Source organism: Manis javanica, chromosome 6 (assembly GCF_040802235.1).
Source record: "Manis javanica isolate MJ-LG chromosome 6, MJ_LKY, whole genome shotgun sequence".
NCBI lineage: Eukaryota > Metazoa > Chordata > Mammalia > Pholidota > Manidae > Manis > Manis javanica.
In genome coordinates, this window is record NC_133161.1 from 88,929,978 (window position 1) to 88,943,318 (window position 13,341).

Consider the following 13,341-nt stretch of genomic DNA (forward strand, 5'->3'; position numbering starts at 1 on the left):
ATACTCTGTGGCTGCTGGTACATTTTAAGTTATTTTGTAACATTTGTACATTGCCCCAACAAGTTAGTCTTTTGTTTAGCATTATGCCCACTTAGTTTGGCTTCATATTGCTTTGAAGTGGGAAACCGTGAGACGTGTTTAGGTAATTCGCCATCACGCGTAGGGAACCTGACCTAGGCACCCTCACTTGCGCCAGCTGACCCTCTGTGCGAGCCCAGAAAGAACTCTCAGTGCCTGAGCTGTGGAAGTGGTGGATTTGTTGACACCCACTGGGGAAAGAGTGGTTGCAAGTCTCATAATAGATGTTAAAGACAAAAGCTGTTGGAAATCTCAAAAATAATTAGAAAGGAAGAAGAAATTTAGCATGAGAGCATGAGAGTAAGGGATAACCAAAAGGGCTGACAGAAATGAATATCACAAATGGGCGCTTAGCCTTCTTGTTGAGGCCTGAAACAGTGACAGTGAAAAACACAAGTGGCTTGTGGAAGAAGGAGAGCAAAAATACCAGTGCAAAGTGGAGCTCTGCAGGGTGGGAATGCACATTCCTGTTCCCGAGGAGAGTGCTGTGCCCACCCCAGCACTTTAGCTGAAGGAGCACACTGGACAAGGGAGCGTCCCAGCCCATCCGTCCTCTCCCAGTGCCTCCACCGAGCCCCCAGGTGGGGGGGAGAGAAGAGGGGCGTGTGTCTGGGCTGCCTGGAGCAGAACACGCACTTCTGATTTCCTGCAGGGGGGTGATCGCCCAACTGAGATTATTGAAAAGGTTACTTTTTGTTCCTTACTCTTAGATGGCTTAAAATAGGGACTGTGGTATTTTTGTCAGAAGAAACATTGCATTTTTAAGGAAAATGTTTTGTTTTATAAAGCCCAGCATGTAAAATGGTAGCTCATGTGTTGAATTTGTCTTGAAGACATGTTTTATTTGGCTTGTTTTTAAGAATTTGGTTAATTGGTTTGCTTTTACATGAAAATCTTGATGTTTGGCTTCTCTAGAAAAATTTTAAGATTGACCAAATTGGACCCACACTCCAACGTGGCAGCAGGTTGGCTGGAGCCTTAGGGGTATGGGCTTTCCAGTTTGTCCTAGGCCTCACCCACTTCGCTTTTGAAATTTACTTTACCCATCAGGCCTTTGTAGGCCTTTGAGTTTGCTACCCTTACTGTAAAGTTTTCCTTAAATTTTGTGTGGAACTTGACTAACAGTAACTTGAAAGGACTGGCCTCTGGGGTGCCACCTTCTTAGGTTTCCTCTGATCAAATTCAGCCAGGCAAAATAGCTAAACATTTGTGAAGACTATCATATTTGACTTATGCTACCAACATTATTCCCTGGACTGAGACACTAAAGACTTCTGTAAAAGGCAGATTATCAGGAATGAATGGGGCCTGAGGGAATGGGACACAGGACAAGCCTGTTCTCGGGAATAGTGGGAAGAGAAAGGTGAAGGGAAGTGTTCTAAACATGGGCCAATGTTCTTCAGAAGAATGCTGAATTTGAGGATTCCATCCTCCCAAGAGACTTGGGTATCAGGTAAAAAGTCACTTCATGGCAGTGCTTCCTTCTTCTTTGGGTATAACTTTCTATGAACAAGGAAGGCGAAGCAGCTTTTCTGCACTTGGAATTATTCTGAACAAAATGTCTTTTAGGTTTTTTTTGCCTTGTTTTACAGTGACAACATTCAGCAATATCTGATGACCAGTAATGTTCCAGAGGCAGCCTCTACTCTGGTGTCAATGGCAGAGCTTGACATCAAGCTTCAGGAATCATCTTGTACTCATCTTCTTGGTTTCATGAGAGCCACTGTTAAATTCTGGCATAAGATTCTCAAGGATAAGCTTACAAGGTAAGTAAGGAATTTACCCATAGTTCATGCTCATAATGGCTTTCAGGGGGTATGTGGTGATCTCTGTATTTTACTGAAACATGTGTTAACTTTTCTTTGCAGTGATTTTGAGGACATTTTAGCACAGCTTCACTGGCCATTCATCACACCCCCTCAGTCTCAAACTGTTAATTTCAATCGACCAGCCAGTGCCCCTGAGATATACAATAACCTGGAGACTCTGTTTTGTCAGCTTCTGAAACTGCAAACCTCGTATCTTTGTTGGAGTTAAAACTTATTAAATTTCTCTAGGATGGATTTGTGGCTAGAGAGTAAAACTTTTTGAAAAGTGGCCAAGAAGCCAAACAGGAATACTGGGTTTGGGCTTGATCTGTATACGCCCATGGAGTGGTGGGTTGTTCTCTTTCAAAGTGAATTGCATGTGGGTGGGAGGGTGTGGGTCAGTCTGAAGTACATGACTGACCCTAGCTTACATCATATACAGGTCTCTTGGGACAACAGAAAAAAAATGGGCAATCAGGAGGAAACCTTAGTAACATAGTGTTATTAAAATGATTACATGAATGTGTTTCCTTATTTACTATTTATTTTAGGAAAGACATAAAGATTAATTCTAACATTTTTTGTTCACTTTTTACTGAATCATATGTTATGGAAAGTTATCTGTATTATTAATTTTAGTATATTTGTTGGAAAAACTGTGTATATATATGTGTGTGTATTCGTGCATGTATGTGTGTAAACAGACACACACACAATTTTTCCTTTTTCCTTGACTTGACTATATCAGAGATGAATTACTTACTGAGCCAAAACAACTTCCAGAAAAATACTCTCTTCCTGCATCCCCTTCTGTCATTCTGCCCATCCAGATTATGCTGACTCCCCTTCAGAAGCGGTTCAGGTATCACTTCAGAGGGAACCGACAGACGAATGTTATAAGCAAGGTGTGCTTTGCAATCCCATGTCCTTGATTTTTATTAATGGACAATGTTAAGGGCTTCTATACTTTTGCTAGTTTAAGTTAAAATCTGATTCTATTCACATTTCTGTTTTTTCTCTAAAGAGCTGAATTCTTACTTTGTCACTGCCTTTTATAACTGTGTTTCGGGACTTGTGTTAATGTGCTGTAGGAACCTGCTTACTCATTAGCACATCACCTGACCAGTGTCTCAAGTTTCCCCTTGGGTGTGCTGTGGTGCTTTTTACACCTGGATCCACACGTTTCACTGTGCAAATTGCTCGGTTTATAAATAAATTGGTTTATAAATACATCAGAGAAGTAAAGGTGAAAAGATAGAGCATTAGCTTTTGAATAGAGGTGCTGATGATAAAATGATTTGTAGCTGTGCAAGAGAGTATGGGACTAGATGATGGGAATGGCTTTGAGGAGTTAACACCAACATTTTAGTTGTGGGACTATGCCCATGTATATTGGACATATTACTGAGATTTTTCATTAATTTTATCTGGAAAACAATCATAGGCACTTACTTTCAATGAAATTTGAATTTGAGAATTATTTAGCATTATTTGTTGCTTGAGGGTCGATATTACTTTGTTTGACCTTGAGTTCTGCTACATCTAAGGCAGGGCAGAGTAGCAGAGGGGTTCAGTAAGTGTTTTGAATTAAATGTTATCACACCAGAATTATACCAGGCACTGCATGTGTCATAAGCAAATTAGTTTATAGGCTTTATAGAATTTTAAAGGAATTCAGGGATAGGCAGTTGTATTTGCATGGGGAGGAGTAGAGTGGCAGTGGATCTCAGGTTCTTAAATTCAGCTTCTTTTTTTGCACTTTATGAGTCTCCTCCTTTCTTGGACAGGGTGTTGGTGGGAGGAAGAGAACCAGTTAGTAAGGAAGAGGTGAGACAAAGCAATAAATATAAAGCTGCAGAGAGGCAGTAGTAAAGTGGGAAAATGTGAGTTATGTTGGCAGCACTGTGTCATCAAGCCCAAACTGCAGCACCTGAGATTAGATATTGCCTCTTAACTCAATTTTGCATTCCTAGCATCTAGCACACAACAGAGATTTACAGTTCAGCAAATGTTTTTGAATCCCTGTCCAACAAAACTTGCAAGGTTTGTAGAACCATCTCTAGGGACAATGTAAAAAGTTGCATACTTACCTTTCCTTAATCATACCTATTTTAAGGCATGTGTATTTTCTGTAATGCAGACCAGCCAAAGTTTTTTCTTAATTTATCTTTTGAAAAGAAAAAGCATAAAGAAAGTCAAGTTTAAAACTATTTTGGAATGTTACTTAAAAAAAAGTTCAAAGGTAAAACAGCAGCAGACTCACATAACCCAAGAATGGACTAACAGTTACCAAAGGGAAAGGGACTGGGGACGGTGGGTGGGAAGGGAGGGATAAGGGGATTAAAGGGCATTATGATCAGCACACATAGTATAGGGGGGACATGGGGAAGGCAGTGTAGCACAGAGAAGACAAGTAGTGACTCTACAGCATCTTACTACGCTGATGGACAGTGACTATAATGGAGTATGTGGTGGGGACTTGATAATAGGGGGAATGTAGTAGCCACAGTGTTGCTCATGTGAAACCTGAGCATAAGATTGTATATCAATGATACCTTAATAAAAAAAAAGTTCAAAGGCTATCAGCTCTTTGTAACACTCATCATTTTACGTATTTCTGAAGTGTTAGGTTTTAAATATATATGGCATTGTAAATTTATGCATACTGACTTAAGCCACATTATTGGAATTTGTTGGGAGGACATTGAGAAACATTTGATTACTAAGCCTTGCATGAGTTTAAAGTCAGAGTAAATTGTGCTCTTACATCTAGGGATTTTCTTTCTTTTTTTTTTAAATTTTTTTATTAAGATATGATTGATATACACTCTTATGAAGGTTTCACATGAAAAAACAATGTGGTTACTACATTTACCCATATTATCAAGTCCCCACCCATACCACAGTGTAGTCACTGTCCATCAGTGCAGCAAGTTGCCAGAGATACACTATGTGCCTTTTCTGTGCTACACTGTTCTCTCCATACATCTAGGGATTTTCAACTAATTTTTGTAAGTGCTATGTGGATGCAATTAAATAAAGCCATTCAATTGTGACTTTCTTGTGGAATGCCTTAAGAATTCCAACTATTTTACCTCCCTCCTTCCTTAGCCTGAATGGTATTTGGCTCAGGTACTTATGTGGATTGGGAACCACACTCAGTTTCTGGAAGAGAAGATTCAGCCAATACTGGACAAAGTAGGCTCTTCAGTAAATGCAAGGGTAAGATACTCAGTCCTGAGCACTCCAGGCATCGAGTTGAGCCAGGTGTGTCCCTGAATACCTTGTTTACATTACCCTGTGCTTCTCTGTTTCTTTCAGCTTGAGTTTTCTCGGGGCCTTATGATGCTGGTTCTTGAGAAGTTAGCTGCTGATATTCCTTGTCTGCTCTATGATGACAATCTCTTCTGTCATTTGGTGGATGAGGTGCTCTTGTTTGAAAGGGAGCTGCATAGTGTTCACGGCTATCCTGGCACTTTTGCTAATTGCATGCATATTCTGTCAGAGGAAACCTGTTTTCAGAGATGGTTGACTGTGGAGAGAAAATGTAAGTGCTCATGTTACCTAGGGTGGGGAGAGATGTCTTTTTGTGTTTCTTAATTTTTGGTGTTTTTTTCCTCCAGTTCTGGCGCAATCTCAAAAGGGCTGTGCCTCTTCCCTGATAGTTTCAGCAGAAATACAAGATGGCCTCTCACATGTCCATAACAATCACTAGTGTGGCCATACCCAATCCCTTCTAATGGACATTTAGGAGATTTTTAATCTTTTACTAATTGTCTGCAACATCTGAAGGTTAAATTATGATCAGTTTATTCTGGTTAAGAATGTTGAATATGTTTTAGAAAGATTTCCATCAAAAGACAGAAAGAGTAATACTAATTCTACCAAAAGTACCACTGTAAAAACTACATTTTAATTCTCTTAACTCTTACATTTCTGCTCAGTTTACTATAACTCTCAATCTGTCTAGACCAAAAAACTACTTAAAGAAGTTAGCCATCAGGGAAATGCAAATCAAAATCACAATGGAATACCATTTCATAAAAACTAGAAAGGCTACAATAAAAAAGATAATAACAACTATTAGTGTGGATGTGGAGAAAGTTAAATCCTCACACACAACTAGCAGGAATATAATATGGTGCAATCTCTGTGCAAAATAGTCTGGTGGGTCCTCAAATAGTTAAACATAGAATTATCCTATGATCCAGCAGTTCTCCCAGGAGTAGACCCAAGAGACATAAAGACATGTGTCTGTGCAAAAACTTGTACACATATGTTCATAGCAGTATTATTCATAACAGACAAAAAGTGGAAACAACCCAAATTTCCATCAACTGATGAATGGATAATTAAAATGTAGAATGTCCGTATAGTGGAATATTATTCATCAACAAAAAAAAATTAAATACTGATATGTGTTACAAGATGGATGAATTCAGAACACATTATACTCAGTGAAAGAAGCCAGTCATAAAGGTCCACAAGTTGTATGATTGCAATTATATGAAAAGTACAGAACAGGCAAATCAATAGACAGAAAGATCCCTGTATAAATGTATACATTTTTCTTGGTCAGTTTCTTACCACATTGCCTTCAGAGGTCATCTTATTTTCTTTTCTCCCCATCAAACTCAGTTTTTCCTAGAATTGAGCTCTGTGGGTTTCTAGAGTGGAGTATTCAAGCCAATGGAGTATATATAGCTAACTGCTTTTATAGATTTTTACATACAGTATTTCTACTCCTGATAGGATCATTTTGGATATAACTTGTCTAGTCAATATAACTGTTTCGAAGATTTTGGTTGGTGTGGTGGGGGGAAACTTTCAATCTTAAAATACAGTATGCTAAATGTAGTACAGATAGTAGAAAGTTACACATTCATTTTCTATAGAAAAGTCATTATCCCTAAAAAATTGTGAGTTGAAAAATCACGAATGACTGTAACTGTGTAATTGACATATCCTTTTTTCTGCATGTCAGTTGCTCTTCAAAAAATGGACTCAATGCTTTCATCAGAAACTGCCTGGATATCCCAGTATAAGGACATCACTGATGTGGATGAAATGAAAGTTCCAGACTGTGCAGAAACTTTTATGACACTACTCTTGGTTATAACTGGTAAGTATAAGTCTTTTAAGATAAAACTTTGTTTACTGACTCTTCACATGGTACTAATTCAACAAAGTTAGTATTATCTAGTGGTTATTGTAATATCTTCAAATTGAGTTTCTGTTTGCCAGAACTCTAGCACAATATTCTACCTTTCTGATTTTTAATAATTTAAGTCAGATCTTAAACATTGGAGGGGAAAATTCCTGAATTGTTACATAAAACCAATTAAATTAGAATTTTATTACCTGAATTCTCTTTCCATTCAGCATAACTGTCTTCATATGTAATTTTCTCACCTGGCTTTTTTAACAAATTGAGGCATAATTTTTATACAGTGAAATACATAGCTCTTAAGTATAGTTCAGTGCGTTTTGACAAATACATATACTTGTGAAATCCATATCCTTAGAAAGTTTAAAAGTAGATCCATACTTGACTCAGTTGAGTTTTGACAAAGGCGCCCAATGATGTTAGTAGGGAAGACTGTAACTGTCATGGACAGTACCAGATACACTTCATATGTCTTGCTAACTTTCTCCACAGACAGGTATAAAAGTCTTCCCACAGCATCCCGAAAGCTGCAGTTCCTGGAGTTACAGAAGGACTTGGTAGATGATTTTAGGATACGGCTAACTCAGGTGATGAAAGAAGAGACTAGAGCTTCCCTTGGCTTCCGATACTGTGCAATTCTTAATGCCGTGAACTATATCTCAGCAGTACTAGCAGACTGGGCTGACAATGTGGTAAGTTAATGTGGTTTTATATTATATAATATATAGTAGTTTGAACAATTTTACCTTTTGAAATGCTGAATTTATAGCAAGCCAAAATATGCAGCATACAGAAAAGCAGGCCAAACTTAGGAGGTGTGATTAAAGTACATCTTTCTCAGTCCAGTCTCAAATGGTTAGATAATCCTGATACTTTAATCATCGGAAAAGAAAGCCAATTTTTCACAGATTAATAATCACTGTTCTAAGATAATCTGTATGGATACAAAATTTAGCTTGGGTTTTCACTGGGTTTGTCCTACAAAATAGGTTTTATGACAAAGAGCACTAATAGAATTAAGATAACCATAAAACAATGAAATATACATTAAACAGTGAAAAAACAACTATACTGAGGATAAGGAATATGAAGATACATTATAAAAAGTATCATATAATTGGGTCATGAGACAGGAAAGTAAAACAGTAAAACAATGATAATTTTGACTAAAAACTTAAAATACCACTCTAAAAATGTGATTGGTAAAATGGGAATAGAAAAATTACAGAGTAAATAATTAGAATGATTAACTGGGACTTGGTTGTAAGTTCACAGTATATTAAGGAAAACATAATTTTTTAGTGTGTCCCAATGAGTCACAAAGATGCACAGGGGATATTAAAATTTCCATACATTGTCAAATCTTAATGCAATAAAGACAACAAAAAAAGCAGAAGTGAAATATAATCAAACACAGGCGTTTAAAAATATTCAGTGCCTGTGTGAGGGCATTAGGGTTAGTCTAGAAAACATGATAAGAATAATCTTTTAAATTATGAATTTATGACAAAAAATTATGACTGCTAGTGCATTATTTAGAAGAAAATATATTCCTTTTTACTATGAAAGAAAAAAACAAGTCTTTATCTTAATATAGGATAATAAGACAAAAACATAGGATACAAAAAATATATATACTAATAACAGATAAACAAGATAAAAATCTAATACGATTATAGTTTATTCTAACTTGGACTCTTTGGGGGACCTGGTGATTATTTAAAATCCTTTTTCTACAAAAGTGTTAACTGAAATCTGTGTGCATAATAAAATTCTGCTGAGCAAGGAAAATAAGACAAAATAATTATTTCATAAAATGAATATAATGTAGAGTGTAAATGATGAGTGCATTTGTTTGTATGAAGTCACATAATCAGAATACATTCATTCATTGTGTACTCTTACATGTTATGTTCCTAATTTCAGTAAGTACTTTATTCAGTCAGTTCCCACACTGCTCCATTTTCTGCTAAGCTTTTTCATGAAATAAATTGTCATTCTTGATTCTTGTGCCAGATGATCTAATGAGACACTCATTCAGGGCCAGATTTTTAGCTTCAGTGAAAGATTTGTGAAACATCATTAACTACTTTAATTGGCATAGTAGTCTGTTAACAAAGACAGATTGGCCATTTTCCCTATCCTTAGGAAATTTATAATCTGGTGCTGAATTAACTGGGTCCTTCTGTCAACAGGAAAGTAACCAAATTTTAGAATTGTCTCTTCAAATCATGAATGAATTCCGTGTTCTAGTATGTTATTATGGTATAAATTCTATTTAACATCAAAAGTCATTTCATCATCTTCACAGTCTTTCAGCCTGTGGGTGCTTTAAATAAAAAACATTAAGTTGCTTACACAGTTAGAGCAAGAAGAAGGAAGAGTGGACAGAGTTCACCTTCCATTGACTGTTGTGCCAACCCTGAATATCGAGCTGTTCTGAATTAGGAGTTTCCAGTTGTGGATGACAGAAATCCAATTCATGCTGGCCTAAATCGGGGAGTAGAGTGGAGTGAGAAGGTGAGGAATGTGTGTAACTGAAAGGATTAGGCAAGGCTGCTCTAAAATTATTTGTTTCTGGCTTTCTTCTCAGGTGGACTCTGTAAGTGTGGCCATAGGTGCCTCCAGGCTCACATGGTCCATGAGCGCAATCTCAAAAGGGCTGTGCCTCTTCCCTGATAGTTTCAGCAGAAATAGAAGGTGGCCTCTCACATGTCCATAACAATCACTAGTGTGGCCATACCCAATCCCCTGTTAATGGACATTTAGGAGATTTTTAATCTTTTACTAATTGTCTGCAACATCTGAAGGTTAAATTATGATCAGTTTATTCTGGTTAAGAATGTTGAATATGTTTTAGAAAGATTTCCATCAAAAGACAGAAAGAGTAATACTAATTCTACCAAAAGTACCACTGTAAAAACTACATTTTAATTCTCTTAACTCTTACATTTCTGCTCAGTTTACTATAACTCTCAATCTGTCTAGACCAAAACAACTACTTAAAGAAGTTAGCCATCAGGGAAATGCAAATCAAAATCACAATGGCATACCATTTCATGAAAACTAGAAAGGCTACAATAAAAAAGATAATAACAACTATTAGTGTGGATGTGGAGAAAGTTAAATCCTCACACACAACTAGCAGGAATATAATATGGTGCAATCTCTGTGCAAAATAGTCTGGTGGGTCCACAAATAGTTAAACATAGAATTATCCTATGATCCAGCAGTTCTCCCAGGAGTAGACCCAAAAGACATAAAGACATGTGTCTGTGCAAAAACTTGTACACATATGTTCATAGCAGTATTATTCATAACAGACAAAAAGTGGAAACAACCCAAATTTCCATCAACTGATGAATGGATAATTAAAATGTAGAATGTCCGTATAGTGGAATATTATTCATCAACAAAAAAAATTAAATACTGATATGTGTTACAAGATGGATGAATTCAGAACACATTATACTCAGTGAAAGAAGCCAGTCATAAAGGTCCACAAGTTGTATGATTGCAATTATATGAAAAGTACAGAACAGGCAAATCAATAGACAGAAAGATCCCTGGTTGTCTAGGGTTGCGGGGAGCAGGGAGAGGACTGAGGGATGATAGCTAAGGATGCAGGATTTCTCTTTGGGATAATGGAAATGTTCTAAAGTTGACTGTGTTAATACATACACAACTATGAATATACTAAAAATCACTACATTGTATACTTTAAATAGTATGATTTAAATGAGTGAATTGTATATAAATTATATTTCAAGCTGCTAAAAAAAGTATAATACACATGTTAACATATTTCTGCTTTCAGTTCTTTCTACAGCTTCAGCAGGCAGCACTGGAGGTCTTTGCAGAGAATAACACTCTCAGTAAATTGCAGCTGGGACAGCTAGCCTCAATGGAGAGCTCTGTCTTTGACGACATGATTAACCTCTTAGAGCGTTTAAAGCTTGACATGTTGACCCGCCAAGTAGACCATGTTTTTAGAGAAGTTAAAGATGCTGCAAAATTATATAAAAAAGAAAGGTAAGTCCTCTGTGTTACTTTACAGGACAACTCTCACCTCCAGTTTGGCAAAAGTTAAAAGATAAGCGTAATCAGATTTCCAAGGTGTCTAGATAGCACAAAGTTTGGCCTTGTGTACTATACACTTTTAACTGTTTTTGATGGAAATCTTTCTAAAGCATATTCAACATTCTTAATCAGAATAAACTGATTATAATTTAACCTTCAGATGTGTGTGTAAATACAGAGAGCTGGTGTATGACATGGGGATTGGTGGCCTAGCCCATCACCCATTTTTTTTTTTTTTTTGAGAGGGCATCTCTCATATTTATTGATCAAATGGTTGTTAACAACAATAAAATTCTGTATAGGGGGGTCAATGCTCAATGCATAATCATTAATCCATCTCAAGCCTAATTCTCGTCAGTCTCCAATCTTCTAAAGCATAACGAACAAGTTCTTAAATGGTGAACGAATTCTTACATAGTGAATAAATTCTTACATGGTGAACAGTACAAGGGCATTCATCACAGAAACTTTCAGTTTTGATCACGCATTATGAACTATAAACAATCAGGTCAAATATGAATATTCGTTTGATTTTTATACTTGATTTATATGTGGATCCCACATTTCTCCCTTTATTATTATTATTATTTTTATTTTTAATAAAATGCTGAAGTGGTAGGTAGATGCAAGATAAAGGTAGAAAACATAGTTTAGTGCTGTAAGAGGGCAAATGTAGATAATCAACTGTGTGCCTATGGACTAAGTATTAATCCAAGCTAGACAAGTAGCCCATCACCCATTTTACAAATGCAGGGGCTCCTGTGGTGCTCTGTGCATGCTTGCATTGTCTAGTGTATTTATTTTTAGGTTTTATTGCTATTTTTTTCATTGAAGTATAGTTGATATACAATATTATATTGGTTTCAAGTATACACACAGTAATTCTCATTATTACACAGTTACACCCATTATTAAATCCTCACCCGATGTAGTGCAGTTACTATCTGTCAACATAGGAAGATGTTACAGAACCATTGGCTGTATTCTCCATGCTGCACTTCCCTCCCCATGACCAACTTCTATTATGATTAAGATTTTGTTGTCAGTGTATCCTACCTTCATGATTCCCTGAGGATGCCTCTGTTATCCTGACTGTGTGCTTCTGCAGACAGGCAAGTTTGTCTGTCCTAGCACACAGAGAACTTAAAATCTGTTTAGAAGTATTTTTAGTTCCTGTCATTTTGCTGGAAATTAGAGCATAAAATTAGCTGATGTCTCTTAAATGCTAATACATTTTACATTTTAACTGTTTTATACTTATTTCAGTAAGTCATATTAAAATTTGGGGATCAAATAAGGAACTTATAAATCATCCTCATAAAATCTAAAGTATAAATATAGTTACACTGATTTTCTGAGAGCTTTTCATGTTCGGCTGTACATTTTTTCTTACCAAAATGCCCCAGGCACAGTGTACTTCCCCAAATTTAAAATGATTGGTTAAATCTTTAAAAGAACAAGGTGATGAAGAAATTTTATAGTAAAAATCAGTGTGCTGCAAGAAGTAATGTTTTCCTCTTCCCAGGTGGCTGTCCTTGCCGTCTCAGTCAGAGCAGGCGGTCATGTCCCTGTCCAGTTCGGCATGCCCCTTACTGCTTACGTTACGAGACCGTTTACTTCAGTTGGAGCAGCAGCTTTGCTTCTCCTTATTTAAAGTCTTCTGGCAAATGTTTGTAGAGAAGCTGGATATATACATCTACCAAGAAGTAAGTAAGAGGAGAGGAGACTATATTTTGGGGCTGTGATGATAAGGGCAACTCTCCTATGAATTATTCTTTGTTTCAGATAATTCTTGCTAATCACTTCAACGAAGGAGGAGCAGCTCAGTTGCAGTTTGATATGACTCGGAATCTTTTTCCTTTGTTTTCCCACTATTGCAAGAGACCAGAAAATTATTTTAAACAGTAAGCTCAATATTTAACAATTAATAATTGATATATCGTATTTCTAGAGGAGGTTGATTCCTTTAACAGCTTCAGGATTCCAGTGATGTTTGGTGGAATAAATACAGAATCAATTAAATTTTTAAAACATACATTGTGTACCAAAATAATATGTGACCCATGCCCTAAAATGTTTATCAGAACTAGATCTAAATTTTATGTTGGGCTTTGTTTTCTAGCATTTGGTTTAATGCTCCTATTTGCTTGTTACTGAGAATAAATAGAAAATGAAAGCAGGTGAATTCTATCATATTTAATAAATACA

General features: G+C 36.5%; 1 protein-coding gene across 4 annotated transcripts in view; it reads left to right on the top strand.

Moving 5' to 3' along the window:
- RINT1 (RAD50 interactor 1) overlaps window positions 1-13,341 on the top strand; it is a 29,186-nt gene that overhangs the window by 14,122 nt on the left and 1,723 nt on the right. For 3 of the 4 annotated variants that reach the window (XM_073238998.1, XM_073239001.1, XM_073239000.1), the window contains 10 exons: window positions 1,671-1,844; window positions 1,947-2,096; window positions 2,635-2,791; window positions 4,998-5,108; window positions 5,208-5,433; window positions 6,871-7,008; window positions 7,546-7,745; window positions 10,871-11,085; window positions 12,659-12,839; window positions 12,919-13,037. In XM_073238998.1, the coding sequence (XP_073095099.1) occupies window positions 1,671-1,844; window positions 1,947-2,096; window positions 2,635-2,791; window positions 4,998-5,108; window positions 5,208-5,433; window positions 6,871-7,008; window positions 7,546-7,745; window positions 10,871-11,085; window positions 12,659-12,839; window positions 12,919-13,037 (1,671 nt within the window). The remainder of the gene's footprint in view (window positions 1-1,670; window positions 1,845-1,946; window positions 2,097-2,634; window positions 2,792-4,997; window positions 5,109-5,207; window positions 5,434-6,870; window positions 7,009-7,545; window positions 7,746-10,870; window positions 11,086-12,658; window positions 12,840-12,918; window positions 13,038-13,341) is intronic. The other variant, XM_073238999.1, reaches the window with a different exon arrangement.